The sequence below is a fragment of the Cetorhinus maximus genome, chromosome 8 (assembly GCF_964194155.1).
Source record: "Cetorhinus maximus chromosome 8, sCetMax3.hap1.1, whole genome shotgun sequence".
In the NCBI taxonomy this organism is placed as follows: domain Eukaryota; kingdom Metazoa; phylum Chordata; class Chondrichthyes; order Lamniformes; family Cetorhinidae; genus Cetorhinus; species Cetorhinus maximus.
The window spans coordinates 81,147,874-81,167,954 of record NC_135886.1 but is presented as its reverse complement, the minus strand read 5'-3'; the positions used below and the strand labels follow the sequence as shown (position 1 = coordinate 81,167,954).

The 20,081-nt window shown below is 39.8% G+C and overlaps 1 protein-coding gene across 3 annotated transcripts; it reads right to left on the bottom strand.

Moving 5' to 3' along the window:
• Positions 1–362: 362 nt before the first annotated feature.
• tmlhe (trimethyllysine hydroxylase, epsilon) lies at positions 363–19,525 on the bottom strand. 3 transcript variants are annotated; one of them, XM_078547149.1, is made up of 8 exons: positions 19,432–19,525; positions 14,029–14,215; positions 12,439–12,615; positions 11,943–12,219; positions 4,968–5,087; positions 3,997–4,233; positions 3,015–3,153; positions 363–669 (listed from the first exon to the last, which is right to left on the bottom strand). In XM_078547149.1, the coding sequence occupies exons 2-8, from the start codon at positions 14,213–14,215 to the stop codon at positions 538–540; spliced, it is 1,269 nt and encodes a 422-aa protein (XP_078403275.1). In that variant the 5' UTR covers positions 19,432–19,525; the 3' UTR covers positions 363–537. The 3 variants fall into 3 exon arrangements, with proteins under 3 accessions (XP_078403275.1, XP_078403274.1, XP_078403273.1); XM_078547148.1 differs by having other exon boundaries at positions 19,296–19,444; XM_078547147.1 differs by lacking the exon at positions 19,432–19,525 and adding an exon at positions 18,064–18,189.
• Positions 19,526–20,081: the final 556 nt, after the last annotated feature.

Here is a 20,081-nt window from a genome sequence, read left to right as displayed (position 1 = left end):
AGCATGTTCAATGAGCACTATAGGATTTCAAGTCAAGGCAGACTACATACTGGAACTGTGGCTGAGTTTAAATGAAAGCACTGTACAACTATGAATGCTGTTAAACTAAACAATTCAATGTTTGGGGTACAAACACATCCTAGGTCCAGTTGTACAAGTTCACCATACAAGCTCCTCCCTGAATGTTTCCAAAACACAATTTCTTTACTTCTGTATACGGTGAATTCCATTTCATATAACTGGAATAATGAACCTCATCCAGGTTTTAGGAGCAACAAGCCTTTTTGGAAGGGTAAAAGAGGTGGAAGTGAAGGAGAGTGTTTGAAAGGTGACGACAATTAAAGCTCACTTTATGCAAAAGGTTTTGGTTCAACAGGGAAAGCAAAGTATAATTTATTTTGAAAAATATTGTTTCAGTGAATACAGGATCCATCATCAACCTTTAAGATGCGCCACCAACAGTTACAAGTTCAAAAACTGAATCTCAAATTCCAAGAAATGCCAGAAGTCTGCCATAAACAATTTGTTGACTTATTTTCAAATCTCGATCCCAAGGAATCTTGCAGTGTTCAGTACATCATCTCTCATCAGGTAACAGCCACACAGCCGACGGTACCCAGTAAATGCATCACGGCCATGCAGGACTCTCCAATTATCAATAAATAAAACCTGTAGTAGAAACAAATAATAATTAAAATGTAAATTTCAGCACGTGAACAAGTTTCGACTTCCTCAGTATGGAGCACCTACTGCAAAAGTATTTTAACAGCATTGTTCTTCTCATCCCAAATATTTGTTTCCAAGGAGAGATGCAGAAAAGTGTCAAAATCCAAAAACAACTTTAGTATATGGTTCATAGGTATCCTACATTTAATCAGTTGTACATATCCAAGTTGACTGTCCTTTGTCTCTCTTTGCTTCATGCTGATTGCAATGAAAATGGACAGCAGATAAAACAACTTCCATGACTTATTTGCCAAGTAGGACAATTCCAGACATCATATTATGGCAGACAATGACAGAAATAACAAATAGCTATTCAACTGCAACACAGCAGCACCTCAAGTAGCTCTACATCGATTTTTAAATAATTATAACAGCAAAGGGATTGGAGTTTAAAAAGTCAACCATTAAAATGGAATAAATTAATCTTTACATTTAGATGATGAAAGTTTGACATGTTTTTTTTTCTAAAAAGGTTATTAATGAATGGTCTAAAAGTACAACCCTTGAAGATAAAAGGAAGCTGGGTAAGAAATACTTAGTGACAAACTACAGGGGCAGAAGACATAAATCGGTTTGCCACAAAGTAGCCTACAATACTGGTGCTGAGCTAGAACATTCAATTTAACTAATTTACAGAAACAGTGAATCTCAAACTTAAAAATTTGCAATTAAACAAGCTGCAATCAGCATTCCACGTCAACATTCACTATAGATTATGCATAAAATTTTACGCTCAATATGCTATATCTAGGATCAGTGGACCCTTTGTTGGGACATGCCCCTTTTTATCTCTTCTAGAGGTGAATACATGGATACTCAATTAGGGTGATGTCCAGGAGAATCTTCAGAAATGATCCTAATTACATAAGTTTTGCATCTCCAAAACTAGTAACCCTGATCTGAATCCTGCAGAGTTAGTCATTTAAAGTTTAGAATTAATGGATAGTGATGCCAGTTTAAATAAGTGGATTGAAGACATTTACATAATGCTTGTAAACCATTGATCGGATGTGCAAGCAGGGGAGGGGGGGAAATTAATACATTATCCAAATGTATTAACCTACTACAGAATGCTTGATGACACATTGCTGTAAAGTCTTGAGATCACCTAAGGCATCATGTATCCTAGATTCATGTGGGTGATCAACAGATAGCAGGCAAACTGCGCCATTACTATAATTCCAGGTGGTAAATGGATCTTGCACATACAAACTAACTCACCCAGTCCTCTTGGGAGCTATCATATTTTATCATATATCTGTCTACTGCATTCGTTGCTCCCAATGCGGTTTCCTCTACATTGGAGAGACCAAACGCAGACTGGGTGACCGCTTTGCAGAACACTTTCGGTCTGTCCGCAAGCATTACCCAGACCTCCCTGTCGCTTGCCATTTCAACACTCCACCCTGCTCTCATGCCCACATGCCCGTCCTTGGCTTGCTGCATTGTTCCAGTGAAGCTCTACGCAAACTGGAGGAACAGCACCTCATCTTCCGACTAGGCACTTTATAGCCTTCCGGACTAAATATTGAGTTCAACAATTTTAGATCATGAACTCTCTCCTCCATCCCCACCCCCTTTCTGATTCCCCCGCCCTTCCTTTTTTTCCAATAATTTATATAGGCTTTTCTTCTCCCACCTATTTCCATTATTTTTAAATGTATTTCCATCCATTGTTTTATCTCTACCTTTTAGCCTTTTTTGATTCCTTCACCCCACCCCCACTAGGGCTATCTGTACCTTGCTTGTCCTGCTTTCTACCCTTAATTAGCACATTCCTCAGATAATATCACCACCTTCAACACCTCTTTGTTCTTTGGTCTGTGACATCTTTTGGTTATCTCCACCTATCACTGGTCCTCTATCCAGATCTACTGGATCCCCCCCACCCCCCAAACTAGCTTATATTTCACCTCTCTTCTATTTTTACTCAGTTCTGTTGAAGGGTCATTCGGACTCGAAACGTTAACTGTGCTCCTCTCCGCAGATGCTGCCAGACCTGCTGAATTTTTCCAGGTATTTTTGTTTTGGATTTCCAGCATCTGCAGTTTTTTGCTTTTATCATTTTTTAAAGTTGGGCAGTTAGAAACAAACTTGTCTTACATTAAGAAACAGTTCTGCTAATTCAAGCAAGTGAATTTACTAGCTTGATTGCCATGCAGCACTAGTATGCCATTTGTTTCCCATATGTATAACTGCAGTGTAGACAAAGGTTAAGAGAAGAGAGATTTGTAACAATATTTAGAACTAACCATACTCCCATACTATATCAGCATCTGTTCCCTTACCTTTCCAGGTTTAAGTTTCACCCAGAGTTCATTCTCTGGCTTCCTGAGTTCTGTTGTAAGGGCTCGGTGTGCAACATACCATTGGTGGACAACGTCATGAGGTACTGTGCTTATAACGGTTCTGTCATAATTGTTATACCTGTAGACAAAATAGTCAGAAAGATGTTGCTAAACACAGGAAGATTTGAAAAGTTGTGGCTCTTGTTCGAGAAAAATCATGGGGTGATTTGATAAAATGTCAAGTTACAAAAAGAGGTAGGACAGAATAGATAGAAATCAGACTCTCCAGTGATTAAGGAATCTAAACAGGAATCAAAATCAATCTGGTTTAAATGCTGCAATAAAACGGACACAGGATTAAATGCAAGAGATCTAGAGGTGAGCGGGCAAAGCTTTTGGTAATTAAAACATTGAAAGGTTGTGAGGATACATTACTGGGGGCTAATGATCCACAGACCATGTTAACATTTAAGAATGCTAGACAGCCAATTGGAGAAAAAGCTAAAGTGATACAGGAGCAGCGGATACATAGAATTGGGATTTCTGCTCATTGAGGATAACCAGCAACACTGTTTTGGGAATGATGGCCGAATCCCATATTGCAATTTTTCTGAGACTAAAGGCAGATTCTTTCAAATCATCTTGTAAGAAGAAATACCCATTGTGTAGTACTAAGCCACACCATCCAAAAAGTTTCATGGGAGAGAAAGAGATTCTTAAAAAAAAAAGACATTCTGAAGACAGTTAATGTGAAACTCAAACCATACTTTAGATTAAGTTACAGCAATCCTTAAAAAGATTATTGTATTTATCCACTGAATCAGTCCAAAGTTCATCTACAGAGGAGTAAAAGATGCCGAGAAAAGTTAGACACTTCCCTTTATCAGACAGTCACTATCACCTGCTGAAGGGTCTCTGGGTGGTTGTACATGATGCTCTGTTAGAGGGTAGAAAAGTTAAAACATCTGCTGCTTGCTCTCACCTTATTAGATACAATTCACTATTCCATGGATAAACATTCAGAACTGGTCCAATTCCAATCATGTGATTGTGGCTTCCTCCTACATTCTCTATATATTCGTGTTTTATTGGTACTTTAGTAAGAACTTCAAAGTTATGTGGATTTTCTCTTCGTACATTTTCTGCAGCATGAAACCCATCTTGCAACAGAGTTTTTCCACCAGTTCCATCATGCCTCAGACAATGGAACAACTGAACTCTTTAAAAAAAACAAAAAGTCAGCATGATAAAAGACTGATAACAAAACTACAGTTTAATTTAGGGCCTCATTGGACCCCATTAAAAATTAGACCTAATACCCAAAAATGTTTGGTTTCTTGCTTATCTTGAGAACGCAGATTTACCCATCCCACAATACTCTCCAATTCTACCTGGAATGTGGCATTTCCATGGTGGGCTCCAGTTTCAAGGGCACCTTGTGCAAAGGCCATTATTCAATTATGACCCTTGATATCAAGTTTCAGGTCGGCATTCAGCATCATCCCTGTCGAAAATCCATAGATGGAGTTTACTGGATAGTGATCTACAGTATGATTTCTGGTCAATTTTTCCCTTCTACCTTCCCACCTGAGATCAGTGCCCCAGCTAAGCTATCAAATCTGGAACATTCCTGGTCTGTCTCAGGGAGATGAGCAGAGATTATAATACTCTACTGGATTGGAATATAGCATTTTAAAATTGGAGCTTTAAATTTCACATCAATTTAACAATGGCTATCCTACCCCTTTAAAAGAAAAAAGAGTTAGGTATGACAGTATATTTGAGAAAGTGTGTTCTCTCCCTTGAAGGAAAGAGGCACTTACAAGTGGACTTGGAGTCAACAGAAATACAAATCATCTGCCTTAAATGTTACCTGGTGGTCAAGAAGTGAGAAATGAAATTGAAAAGGACAAAAATACTTAATAATTCTACATTGACAAGAAATACACATACCCACAAGGTTCCTGAAAATAAGTTGTGTCTATATGCCGATCCAGTGCCACTTTTGTGTAAGCAGTGTCACCACGAGAGAAGTCCGAAGTAAAATCCCACATTCGGCCAAAAATAGACTCTCTACAGCAACAAATAAGCCAATTAACACAATGTCAAAATACACTTGGGTTTTGAAGCTTGTCAATTCCCAGGATTTGGTAACTAAAGTGAACACAAGTTGCTTGCTTTTTGAAAATAAGAATTTTAACAGCATAACTGAGCACATTCTTTACTCAAAAACCAGTTTTCCTTAGAGATATTGTCTATATAGCTTTCTTTAAAGAAAACAGTTTGTGGTATATGCAAGAATTTAAGGGTAACGGTTGTTGCTGAACTGATGCTACTGAGATATTTCCCTATTTCTAATCAATATCCTCATTTAATTCTGATAATTCTGAAGTTACGGTCTTGAAATGCACATTCATTTTAAAATGGAACTGTTTCAAGCACGTTAATTTTAAAACTGTTAATGCTAAAAATAAGATAATATACCACAACTTTTCATTGCTTAGGATGAAGCAGAACCAGGGTTTAGAGACTAATCATTAAAAAATACATAATGAGTGAAGGGTTGCTGAAAAAAGGAGTGGAAACCATCAACATTTGAGTGACATCCTTCAGTGAACCAATTTATATCACCCCACAACCCTCCCCAATCCTACCATGTAAAATACAGAAACTAGTGAAGCAAATATGCTCCTGAAATGGAGGAAATAACAATCAGAAAACACCAGAGAACAGCAAATAGTAAATTTCATAGACATTAAAGACAACATTACAGATAATGAAAACAAAAATACCTGGAAAAACTCAGCAAGTCTGGCAGCATCTGTGGAGAGGAGCACAGTTAACATTTCGAGTCCGCATGACTCTTCAACAGAACTAAGGAAAAATAGAAAAGGGGTGAAATATAAGCTGGTTTAAGGGGTGGGTTGGGACAAGAAGAGCTGGATAGAGGGCCAGTGATAGGTGGAGATAACCAAAAGATATCACAGACAAAAGGACAAAGAGGTGTTGAAGGTGGTGATATTATTTAAAGGAATGTGCTAATTAAGGGTAGAAAGCAGGACGAGCAAGGTACAGATAGCCCTAGTGGGGGTGGGGTGGGGTGAAAGAATTGAAAAGGCTAAAAGGTAGAGATAAAACAATGGATGGAAATACATTTAAAAATAATGGAAATAGGTGGGAAAAGAAAAATCTAATTAAATTATTGGAAAAAACAAAAAGGAGGGAGAAAATCAGAAAGGGGGTGGGGCTGGAGGAGAGAGTTCATGATCTAAAATTGTTGAAGTTAATATTCAGTCCGGAAGGCTGTAAAGTGCCTAGTCGGAAGATGAGGTGCTGTTCCTCCAGTTTGCGTTGAGCTTCACTGGAACAATGCAGCAAGCCAAGGACAGACATATGGGCATGAGAGGAGGGTGGAGTGTTGAAATGGCAAGCGACAGGGAGGTCTGGGTAATGCTTGCGGACAGACCGAAGGTGTTCTGCAAAGCGGTCACCCAGTCTGCGTTTGGTCTCTCCAATGTAGAGGAAACCGCATTGGGAGCAATGAATGCAGTAGACTAAGTTGAGGGAAGTGCAAGTGAAACGCTGCTTCACTTGAAATGAGTGTTTGGGCCCTTGGACGGTGAGGAGAGGCTTTTATTACAGATAATGACATACTCATTGGTTTTGAACTCTTTTGTTTAGCCACTTAGTTACAGCAACATACTACTCAATTTGTATGGGGAAATTAATGAGCCAAGTTAGAATTCCTGTTACACAAAATTTAAATGCATCAAATATTTTTAATATCTTCTACAGCTTGTCTTGTCAGTTGAAGCGTAAATAACTGCACTTGTAATATATTTATACTTTACTGTATATTCTAGTTAGCATAGAAACAGGTTGACTTGGTACATTCACATTCCTATTCAATATGGACTTCTTTACAGGTGCAGATGTGTAAACTGGAACAACTGCCCAACAATACAGAAAACACCACATTGTGCACAATCCAACAAGGAGATCAATCTAGTTTGAATTTTGAAGGTTGAGATTTAAAAAAACTATTCACCTCTAACCACTTCAACAGCGAAACATCAAGACAATGTTTAGCTTTCAAGCAACATTCGGTCGCTGATGGCAATTTTTCAGCTACTCATCTCAGATTTTTCCTTACATTCTGACTGCTTGTTTCACTCTACACTCTGAATGGTGATTAATCCTACTTTGGTAAATTGAGAGGTATAGCCTTCCCAAATCAAACACTAATAGCGTAATATGGCTATCGAGAAAGCAAATAGGGTTTTAGTTACATAGCCAGGACCATTAAGATTAAAATAAAGACCTAAAATAAAGAAATAATACTTAAGAGGGCTAGAAAAGCTTTGGTACATTCATGGTTGGACGTCCAGTTTTGGTCAGGATTTGCTATTGTCCTTTAAAAGAAAACTCGAGTTTCTCCAAGACTTGCAACAGTAAATATATAAAAATCAGTAATTCATTTAAATCTAAAAGGGATTTAAAAAAAAAAAGGTCAGCCAATCCCAATCCCTGCAAATCTGATGCTTTTTGCAAACTCCACGATGCTGCAAATGTCCTGGTTAACCACGGGTGGAATTTTACGCCGGCAGGATTTTACAGTCCCGCCAAAATCAATGGAATTTTGAACGGCTCGCTGCATTTTATAGCCCCACCCCCCCTGCGACAGGGCCATAAAATTCTGCCCACATGTGCAGGAAGTGTCTCAAAATCAAGCTTACAGCTGGAGTCACTGCCAGGAATACAGGGGGCTGCGAATTTCCTGGAGCACATGCTGTAGATGTGCTCAGTTCACAGCTACAGAGTTGAGGAGGATAGTAAGTGAATGTCCATTCAACAGAGCTGGAAGAGGCAGACAGGGCAGGAATCCTTGAGGAACGTGGCACTTAAACTAGATTTTAGTGCTGAGTATCAGTGAGGATAACAACACCCAAGTAGTGCTGTTTAGAGCACATCAATGGCCCTGAGGGGCAAACGGCTGAAGTGTAGAAATGCAGTGGTCGTAGGGAATTCTTTAGTCGGTTGGGGGTGGGGGAAGAGACACACAGGAGTTCCTGAAACTACTGATGTGAGTCTTGTATTGTATATTGCCTTCTGGTGTAGGGGGACATCACTGAAAGGGTGCAGAACATTATGAAGAACACATCCAGAAGTCACAGTCCATGTGGGAACCAATGACTTAGAGAGGAAAAGGGTCAAGATCCTGTAGTCTGTTTCAGGAGTGAGGGAAGAGGTTTAAAAGTAGAACCTCAAAAAAAAACTTCTAAATTACTCAAGTGTCACATGCTAGCAAGTACATGAATTGTAGGGATAAAGCAAGTTAACATGTGACTGGAGAAATGTGCGGTTGGGAGGGTTTCAGATTTCTGGGGCATTGGGACCAGTCTGGGGCAGGAGGAACTTGTTCAAACTAGATGTATTGCACCTCAACAGAGCTGGGGCCATTGCCCTCACAAGAAGGTTAATTGATACTGAGGAGAGTTTAAACTATTTTGACAGGGGAACAATCATGATGAAACGAGAGGAGAAGCGATATACAGAGACAACTACGAGAGGCAAACAGAACTGCACATTAAAAGAAATGTTCAGAAATAGAAATTAGATCAGACTGGTGCAAAGAGGTCCGAGACAGCTTTGGGTGTATGTACCCAAATGTTTGGAATGTGGTAAGTTTGGCGAGCTGTAGGCACAAGTCAGCACATGGGACTATAATATAATAGTATTCAGGAAAGAGAGAAAAAGGAGGGGATTGGTAGCACTATTGATCAAATAAATTGTAACACTAGAAAGGGATGGCATATTGAGATAGGGTTAGCAGCTAACATTAGAAGAGAACTCAGAAGACTATTATTTTACTAATTATTTGACAAAAGGAAACTAGGGTTAATTAGAGATGAAAAAAAGAGCTGGAGGGCATGATAGATACTAAATGAGTACTTTGCATCTGTCTTCGCTAAAGAAGATACTGCTAATATAGCAGTAAGAAGCAGGTAGTTGTGATATTGGAAAAGATAAAAATAAAGAAAGAGACCGTACTTAAAAAGTTGCCAGTCCTCAAAAGTCAAAAAGTCACTTGATCCAGACGAGATGCATCCTAGGTTTACTGCGGGAAGGGTGGAATTGCAGAGGCTCTGGCCACAATTTTCCAAACCTCCTTGAAAATGGAGGTGATGTCAGAGGACTAGAGGATTGCAAATGCTGTTAGACCTTATTTAGAAAAGGAAGAAACCTGACATCTACAGCCAGTTAGCAAAATCTGGGGAAAACAGAAAATTAATTGGTTAATAAACGAATGTCAGATTGTATTTGTTAAGGAACTTAACTGATTTCTTTGATTAAAGAAATGAAGGGTTGACAAAAGGTAGTGCAATTGATGTTTATATTAATATTCAAGAGGGCATTCGACAAACTACTACATAATCGAGTGGTTCGCAAAGTTGGAGCTCATGGGATTAAGAGAGACACAAACAGTGACAGAATGGATATAAAATTGGCAAAGAGGAGAGAAAGGATAGATCTGGTGAATGGTTGGTTGTTTTTCAGATTGAGGTTTATAGCGACCTTCCCCAGAGGGTCAGTACCAGGACCATTGCTTTTGTTGATATGCATTAATGACCTGGACTTAAGCGTACAATTTTGAAGTTTGCAAATGTTACAAAACATGATAAAATATATGGAGGATGATAACCAACTTCAGGATGACAAAATCTGGTAAAGTGGGAAGATCAAATTTAACAGAAGTGTGGTCCGACAAATGGGGAGAAGCAATATAAACTAAATGATACAATTTTAAAGGGGTGCATGGAGAGAGACCTGGAAGTGTATGTACACAAACCTTTGCAGGTGACAGGACAAGTTGAAAAGGCTGTTAAAGCAAATGTGATTCTTGACTTTATTAGTAGAGGCATGCAATACAAATGGAAGTTTTGCCAAAACTTGAAGATAAGGGACAGGAACCAAAGGACATAGATTTACAGTAATTGGCAACTTAAGCCTTAACTGAAGTAATGTGGTCAATTCTGAGCATCATACTTTAAGGAGGACATCTAGGGTGCAGAAGAGATTTATTAGAATGGTACTAGGGATCAGGGACTTCAGTTATGTGGGGATGGGAGAAGGGGTTGTTCTTCTCGGAACAAAGATGGTTAAGGAGAGATTTAATAAGTGTTCAAAATCATGAGAGGTTGAGAGAGAAGAAATAAGAACTATTTCCAATGGCAGAAGAGTCAGTAACCAAAGGACACAGATTTACAGTAATTGGCAAATGAACCAGGGGATTTTTTTCATATATAAAAAAGTTGAGTTGTACAGAAAGAGAATTGGATTACTATTGAAGGGACGCAATTTACAGGATTATGAGAAGAGCAGAGGCGTAGGATAGCTCTACTAAAGAGTTGACACAGGAATAATGGGTTGAATAGCCTGTCTGTGTTGTATCATTCAATGATTCCAAGAAGTAATTTCAAATTGTGATTGAGGGGATTTATTTAGCTGTATTTTGACTCTCCCAAGAGACTGCATGGGTCAATGGTGCAAGTATTGTTGGTCTGATGCCTTCTTTCCTCCTGCTCCCTCACCACCACCACCCACTCCACCCAAATGCATATTGTTTTTATTTTATATTATAAACTGAAAATGCTAGAAAAACTCAGCAGGTCTGGCATCATCTGTGGAGAGAGAAACAGAGTTAATGTTCAAGTCCATATGACTCTTCTTCAGAGCATACTTCTTCAATGCATAGGGTCTATATCAAAATTAAAATAGACATTTGAAGTACCTTTCACAAATTACAATCCAGAATCTAATTTTATTCCAGTTACCTATAAAATTACAATAGTACCTTGATACATTAATCTGTAAGCTTAGTATATTTCATATTATTGTAGGGGTGACAGGATGGCCTGGCACAATACACTATGCTGTGTTACAAATACATTTATTATAGGGATTTTTCATTTGGAAATTGTAATTTTTAAATGTAGGATAAATACAAGGAAGCTTGGTCCGAATAGTTCATCAGTTAGGCCTAGAGTTGCAGATGAAAGGGGAAGTCCTATTCTGTTGCTGAGATGGTAGAGAGAGGTATTCATACCCAGGATTATACTGACCTCTCTGAATATCTCTTGGAGACAGGCTGTCTGTAGATATTTCAGAAGAAGGGTTGAAATCTGGGTCTGGAACAGTTTGGCGAAGGCAGAGAGAATCTGCCAGGTGCTGGGGACCAAGAGCAAAAGGCGTGGGGACCAAGAGCAAAAGGCTATCAGGAACCAGCATTGTTTCTGATTTGGAATCACTAAGCAAGAGTGCCTATGCTTGGGTTGGAGAGTCCACAATCATGAGGCTTTGAAGGAGAGTTGAAGGGTTCACCTAGCTGGATGCAAATGGAAGGACTCCAAGAAATCTCATACCTCAGAGAATAGCAGGAACACTGAGGAGAATCAAAGTGAATTTCTGAGAGCTGTGGCATAACTATGTTTAGTCGCAGGAGAAATGAAGGAACCATCAAGATCCTTTAGAGTATTGAGGAACTCGGATGAAATAAATCTTGAGATTTTTGGGTTTAGAGTACAAGTGTTTATGAAATATAGTGTTAAATTAGTTGTACTTGCTTTGTTTAATTCTTGTACAATGAAGTTTTTGTTTGAAGCATGTTATCTTGTGGCATAATTCTTTAACAATAGGGGGGATTGAACTTCTTTTCAAAAGTTACTATTCTCCACCGAGATCTTAACAGATATTATAGCTCAATTTAAATTGGTAGACAACATATTTTCCTCTCCCAATATGGTGCATATTAAAACAGACTTACGCTATGCCAAAAAGGGATCATATAAAAACATCCTGGTCAGTTCAGAATTTAAAGCTTTCAGACCATCTGCCAAGGAATCCTCGCTATCTAAAAGAAAATCTCACCTGATCAAACCAACACGTAAAGCTACAGCTTCTGTTGCCTCAACGCTCACAGGGACTTCATCAATAAAAGCAATGCCATAAAGCAGGAAAGCTTCCAAAAATTTTTTTAGTTCCTTGTCAGATTCCATCACAGAATTGTAAGTGACATAAGGCATTTGGGCTTCTTTATAAACAGCAGCATCCCAAAAGATACGAGGTTGAACTATCTGCTTCTGACCTTCAAAGGAATATTTTGCCAACCATGACAAGGGATACTTGGTCATATGATTATCTGGCCCTTTAAACAAAACAAGAAAGAGACGAATGGTTACAAGTAAAGGAAAAGGAATCATGTTAAGCATACTCAAAGAACTCATATTACAAACTAGCACTAAAAGTATCAAGTGACAAGTCACAAATTAACTTTATTCTCAGACAGCTTAAGGTCTCTTGAATTCCTTAAGTTTGATCTATACTATAGTAAGACTGTACTATGCAGATAGAGTAAGTAACTTACAGGTTATGTAGATTGTATCATTATCTGAACGTATTTTTGCTGGTTTGATGGCCAAATCCACCTGAGCTGTATCCAAGCTTCGCTGATTAGTCTTTGGGTTGTAACATGATGCAGAGCGGCAATGATCCCGTAGCCAAACATAATCTAAACGCATCACCTTGTCAGAATACTTCAATTCTGTAACAGTAATAGGATTTAGTTCTTTAAAGTAGTTTGACGAGACATGCATTTTAGGGATCTTCAATCAGATATTGTTCTAATAAATGCAAAGGTTATAAGGAAGAGAATGGAGCAAAAGACAGAAATAAAATTGCTAAGGAGCATTGGTATTTAAACCAATAATTGGCACCGCCCACACAACTCTTACTTTCTCGTCCATGTATTCATAGCAAAACAGCATAACAAAAAAATAAATTGGAGCTGCTGAGTTGAGTCTATGCTCAAAAGTGAGATCATGCATAAAGTTTCACAAAACTACCAATGATATTTCTCTCATTTTAAGATGAAAATGGCAATTTAGGAATGTAGAATATTGTACAATTAAACAAATGGGTAAATAAATGTTTTTGTAGGAATATTTGCTTATAACATGTTATTTATACAGCTCCAGATTCAGGTGGGTCAGAAATCAAGATGGCTACTTTAGCAATTAAAAAAGTCAGCAATGTAAATTGCAGCTTTGCAATGCTCACTTCAGTGGAAACTTTGTTTAGCTACATTTCGGTTAAGCCTAATGGTCAAGTTGCTCAATTGAGCCAATCAGAAAACTGACTTTCTTCTATCAGATATAACGTGCCACCCTACATATGTGATATGCAACAACAGTTGTATTCATGAAAGTTAATTATAACTGGCAAAGTTATTGCTTCACTGCAGTAAAAAGCAGAGGAAAGCTGTATGTGTGCTTTCTTGGGTGATCACTGACAAAAGATTAAAGCATTACTACCATTCCCACTAAACCAGAGTAACTCCCATACCTTTGGCCTGCAGACTTCAAATCCGACTTGAACGCTAGGTCAGACACTCTGTACTGACTTATTGAAGCTATTGTCTTAAAGCAGCTTAAAGGAGCCAGTTATAAATTGAAAATGTCTCAGAGGTAGACATTTAAGTTTAAACTAAATATGGCAACATGACTGAGCTTCTGACAACATCATGCAGTAAGATTAAAGATGTTTGGGGCATCCAGTATCTAGAGTATCCTGGAATACCGCACAGTTGTTTTTCCACACAAAGGACTTTCAAGTGTTTAAATCAAATGGCTATGATACCAAAACAAATCTTCAATCTTATTATTGCTGCAGCTCCAAATGTCACCAAACTTGCAACAGATACGTCAATAACTGCAATTCCCAACAACTCCAAGTTCTAAAATTTTAGCCAAGGCCAAAAAGGAAGGTATTTTGAGCTCACCAGTCTGGAACCAGCTTACCTATCTAGCTGGAGAACGATGCACAGCAGCCCGAAAGGAGAAACAACATAAAATCAAAAGAATAATTGCAGGTGTCAGGCTATAGATAGTGGATATTAAGAAAAACAATCCCACACTAATTCTTGTATCCAAATTCAATCTGGAATATCTCGTCTTACCCAAGTGTTTATCATGCATCAACCATGAACAGTTCAAGGAGTCTGGAACACCATGTTTACACCGTCTTACAGTTACTGCAGGTAGAAGCTTCCTTGTGTGACATCGCCATGGTCGCTGTCCTTGAATGTCAGCTCTCAGCAGATGCTGTACACTGATGCCAAGACTCATTAAGCGGTTCCAAGACATCTGAGAAAGCAAAACAGGACTTTTCACTTCAGAATATGAAATTCATGCTTCCATAATTATTCAAGGTACTTGTATACAAGTATGTTTTCTTTCGTTCATAGAACGTGGATGTTGCTGGCAAGGCCAGCATTTCTTGCCTACCCCTAAATGCCCTTGAACTAAATGGCTTGCTAGGCCATTTCAGAGGGCATTTAAGAGTCAACCACATTGCTGTGGAGTCACATGTCAGCCAGACCAGGTAAGGATGGCAGATATCCTTACCTAAAAGGACATTAGTAAACCAGATGGGTTTTTACAACAATTGATGATGGCTTCTGAGACGAGCTTTATATTCCAGATTTTTTTTTATTAACGGGATTCAAATTCCACCAGCTGTCATGTTGGGATTTGAATCTATGATCCCAGAACATTCGCCTGGGTCTCTAGATTACTAATCCAGCGACATTACCACCATCTCCCCAACATTGCATTCTGAAGTTTCCTCCATCTTATCTAAGGAATGGAAGTATATGCATGTGCAGAGATCTGTCAAATGGTCTCTGACTGCTGGCGAAATCTCCATTAGATGAACTGACTGTATTGGCAACTCCTTTAATATGTTATCTGTTTCTCACTGGCTGCAATAGTTAATTAATTTCACATTAAAACTAATCAAATACAAGACCAGCATCTCCAATTAGAAACATAGAAGATTTATGAGGCCAATCAGTCCATCAGGTTTGTGCTGTCCAAAAGAGCTATGCAGTCTAATCTCACTTTCCAGTTCTTTGTCAATTGGTCTGTAGGTTACAGCATTTCAAGAATTCTTAAATGCTATGAGTGTTGTTGCCTCTATCACCTTTTCATGCAGTGAGTTCCAGACTCCCCACCACCCTCTGGGTGAAACAATTTATCTTCAGCACCCCCTCTAATTCTTCTGCCAATTACTTTAATCCTATACCACCTGGTTATTGACTTATTTGCTAAAGGGAAATAGATCCTTCCTATCCAGGCTCCTCAGCTACCTTCATTTCGAAGAGAACAACACTAGCCTATCCAATCTTTCTTTGACTAAAATTCTCCATTCCCGGCAACATCCTTGTAAACCTCCTCTGTATGTCACATCCCTCCTGTAATGCAGTGACCAGAACTATACATACTGCACTAGCTGCAGCCTAACTGGTGTTTTATATAATTTAGCATAATATCTGTGCTCTAAGTTATCCCACATGCCTACTGAGCTATCTTGTCTACCTGTCCTGCTACCTTCAAGGATCTGTGGACATGCACTTCAAGGTCCCTCTGTTCCTCTACACTTCAGTATCCTACCATTTATTGTGTAATCCCTTGCCTTGTTTGCTCTCCCCAATGCATTCACACTTCTCCAGATTGCCGCTTGTCTGCCCAGCCCATTGAAAGTTTCTTGTAGTAGAGCTTTCTTCCTCACCATCAACCACACAGCCAATTATTGCACCACCTTCAAACTTCTTAAACGTGGAGGTCATGATTAAGTCCAAATCATTGATAATATACCAAGAGCAGCAGAGGACCCAATATTGAATCTTGTGGAAATAACCTTCCAGTCACAAAAATATCTCACCATTATCCTTGGCTTCCTACGATTTTCCCTTGGATCCCATGACTTTTTAATTTTCTGACCAGTTTGTCATGTCAGACCTTATCAAGAGCCTTGCTAAAGTCCATGTAGTCTACATTAAACACACTGCCCTCATTGACATGCCTTATACCTCCTCAAAAAGGTTAGACAGACACAACCTTCCCTTAACAAATCCATGCTAACTGTCCTCGATTAATCCATGCCTTTCTAAATGACGCTTTAGGCTGCATTTCAGAATTTTTTCCCGATAATTTGCTCACCACTTGAGTTTATGCTAACTGGCCTGTAATTACTCAGGCTATCCGATCCTCCCTTTTTAAATGGTACAGTGTTAACAGTCCTCTGGTACTGTGCCTGTGGCCAGCCAGGATTGGAAAATGATGGTCAGCACCTATTACTTCTTCTTGTGCCTCACTTAGCACTTCACTTAGGAGTCATAGAAGTCTACAGCACAGAAAAAGGCCCTTCGGCCCATTGAGTCTGCACCGGTCAAACAAGTATTCTAATCCCATTTGCCAGCACTAGGCCCATAGCCTTGAATGCCATGGATCGCAAATGCACATCCAAATACTTCTTAAATGTTATGAGGGTTTCTGCCTCTACCACCCTTTCAGGCAGTGAGTTCCAGGTTCCCACCACCCTCTGGGTGAAAAAATTCTTCCTCACATCCCCTCTAAACCTCCTGCCCCCTTACCTTAAATCTATGCCCCCTGGTTATTGATCCCTCTACCAAGGGGAAATGTTCCTTCCTGTCTACCCTATCTATGTCCCTCATAATTTTATACACCTCAATCATGTCCCCCCTCAATCTCCTCTGCTCCAAGGAAAATAATCCGTCTATCCAATCTCTCCTCATAATTAAAACTCTCCAGCCCAGGCAACATCCTGGTAAATCTCCTCTGCATTCTCTCTAGTGCAAAGCACCTGGGGAAAAGATGTTCTCAGCCCCAACATTTCTTCCAGGCCTGATAATTTATCCTATTTTCAAAGATGCTAAACATCTTAATATTTCCTCCATCACTATGTTTGTCCCATCCAATATTTCACCCTCCTCCACCTGAACTATAATTTTCACTCTCAGACTGTCTGACGTATGAGTCTTGTTCTATGTTCAGTAGGTTTCATGAAGATTCTCTGAGTCTTCTATGGTTGAACATCAAGTGGTTATCGATAACATATAGCTTAGGCTATAACCTATATACACGTACATAATTATGAGCAAACTATATGGTTGCTTCTATACAGGTCCAGCCCACAACTGACTAGCCTCAGGTCATGTGTCTCCTTCCATCACACTGTGGGTGGTACTGTTTTCCAGTCCTACATTAACCCTTGCTATGCTAGATACCCTCATACTACAGGGGCAGAATTTTCCATTTGTCAGGCAGCCGGGCACAGAGCTGAGCGCCAGTGGGCGGGGGGGAATCCCTAAAAACGAGTGCGCGCTCTTTTGCGCATACGCACGTAAGAGCGCACGTCTCCCTGAGGCTAAGTGCAGCCTCAGGGAGAGCGCCACGACTTTTAAAAATATTAAAAATAGAGAAAAGAAAAATCCCTTACATGTCCCCTCATGTGACAATGTCACATGAGTTGGGATATGTTCATAATTTACAGAACAACTTTATTACAATTTTAAAACCCTACATGAAACCTCATCCCGCCGCTGAATGAGGTTTCATGTTTTTTCTAGTTGCCGCCGGGGCTCCTGGTCAACCTGCCAACCTTAAGGTTGGATGAACAGGTCCTTTAATTGGTTAATTGATCCTGTCAATGGCCTCAAGTGGCCATTGACAGATCGGTAGTCCCTCGGCTGATTTTTCTGCACCCCCGCCTTCCTGAAAATTTAAATGGGTCGGGGTGACGTCATCCCGCATCATTTTACACGTCAGCGAGCGGGCCTCGCCCCCCCGCTCGCCGACCGTAAAATTCTGCCCCAGGTCTCACACTGGAAGCAAATGTTTAACTGGTAACTGTGCAATTGCAGCTATGTTGAAACACTGAAATTGGATCCTAACAAACAAGATAGGCTCCAAAAAAAGAGTAACTAGAATCCTTTAGGTATATTTTTAAAGAATTGCATTATACTATGAAACCTTTAAAATTAAGGTGAACTGGGACAGTATCTCAATAACCTGACAGGTACCTACACTGACCTGCTCAAAATTATTAGCAGGATTAATTAATACCAGACTGTTAGAATTTCCTCCCCATCACTTCTGTGCCAACATTGATAGTTGAACAATCTACTGACCTTTGGTGTTTTGGACATAAGAAAAGCTAAAATCATGTGAGTCTGTACTGTCATTTTCAGCAGGGATCTGAACAAGGAAACTTGACTTTTTTGTCCTTCCCGAGGACAATTGTAGGTTCTCCAACTGCAATCAGCTAATTCAGCAAAAGCCAAGATCAAAACTGGGAATTTTCTGTATGACTTACAACCATCACTGTATGGGGAAGGGGCAATTGCTACATTCAATGAAATTATTCTTACAAAGTGGAGAGAAAAACAGAGTTAACGTTTCAAGTCCTAATTCTGGCTCTGAAGAAGGGTCATACAACTCGAAATGTTAACTCTGTTTCTCTCTACATAGATGCTGCTATACCTGAGTTTTTTTCAGTGTTTTCTGTTTTTGTTTCAGATTTCCAGCATCCGCAGTATTTTACTTTTATTCTTACAAAGTATTCTTTATGGCAGGTCCAGAGAGGACTCAGGTTCAGCCCCTCCATTACTTATTTGAAGTTAATCATTGGAGACTGATCATGAAATATTTTACTCAGCACATTGTATATATATATAACCAGGTAGGTACGACTAGGTACAAATAAAAGTGCAATAATTAAGCCCATTTTAAGGCATATTTATAATCAAAGCAGCTCTTTGGAGGATCTTGATCAACCAGCTGACATTAATTCACCGGCAGTCACTAGTTCAGATGATCCATTATAAAGCTGGTATAAAAATTGAACAAAAAAAAAACACTCTTCACTGTTGAATCATTTTTGAGTTAGCTACAGGCTGCACCTATCGAAGCCACGAACCATGAAGAAGTTTTCGGTTTGGGAAAGTGGCCCAGATTAAGCTTTCCCCATACAAGAAAATAAGAATATCGTTTCCTGCAATTACCTACACAAGTTCTGAACAGACAAATTTAAACACATCAACAGCCAAAATCATGATTGCTGGTGTTTAATTGCTCCTGGATGTTGTAAGAGAAAAACCGCTACAAAGTGCGTTGCGTTATACGAATGAACCAGAGCTCGACGACTTCAAGCTTAAATGTTCATAAAAAGATCATCGAGGCATCTCTCCAGTGCCAACTCCAATGTCCATCAACACAGAAACTGGAGTCACTGGAAAGTCGATCCCGCCGGTGTGGTGTTAATTCCCCTGGCCAACACGGTAAAAGCTGAATCACAAGAACCCAAAACAAAAACACAGTCGCGCCCTGTGCGGTCCCCAAGGCCGTGAAAAGTTCCTCTCACCGGCGAGATCCCGTGTGGGAGAGTCGGGGCTGAGAAAGCCTTTTTCCTTAGCTGCTCAAACCGGTGTAAGCGCCCTCTCTCCTCCCAACCCGAAAAGAGCTGAAAGATAAAAAGCAGCCACTTCCAGCACGTTCACCGTCAACGGCTCCTTCCCCGCTGCCGGAATGGCAACGGCAGTGGAGGAAAAACAAGCCAGCCTGGTGCCCACCCCCTTCCCCTGAGAAACACCGCCCGCCCGGCCCGACCCGGCCTCCCTCACTGCACATGCACGGCCTGCCCCGTCCCCTCCAGCGGTCAATCAAACCACACAGAAAAGCAAAAACAACACTGCGGCAATCCAAAACAATAACAACAATACCTGCAAAAACTCAGCAGGTCTGCGGAGAGGGACACGGTTAACGCTTCCAATCCGAGTGACGCTTCAACAGAACTGAGGGAAAATAGAAGCGGTGAAATATAAGCTGGTTTAAGGGGGGGGGGGGGGTGGGACAAGTAGGGCCAGTGATAGGTGGAGATAACCAAAAGATGTCACAGACAAAGGGACAAAGAGGTGTTGAAGGTGGTGATATTATTTAAAGGAATGTGCTAATTAAGGTTAGAAAGCAGGACAAGCGAGGTACAGATAGCCCTAGTGGGGGGGGAAGGGATCGAATTAGGATAAAAGGTAGAGATTAAACAATGGATGGAAATACATTTAAAAATAATGGAAATAGGTGGGAAAAGAAATATCTAAATTATTGGAAAAAACAGAGGGGGAAAATCGGAAAGGGGTGGGGATGGGGGAGA

Bases quoted from the DNA above. Each gene is read 5' to 3' on its own strand.
- tmlhe (XM_078547147.1), bottom strand. From the start codon at position 18,117: ATGACAGTACAGACTCACATGATTTTAGCTTTTCTTATGTCCAAAACA. The intron at 5,088-11,942 runs GTGAGATTTTCT...TTGTTGCTGTAG, and splicing joins TTACGTGTTGGTTTGATCAG to AGAGTCTATTTTTGGCCGAA. The intron at 670-3,014 runs GTAAGGGAACAG...TTTCTACTACAG, and splicing joins TGAAACTTAAACCTGGAAAG to GTTTTATTTATTGATAATTG.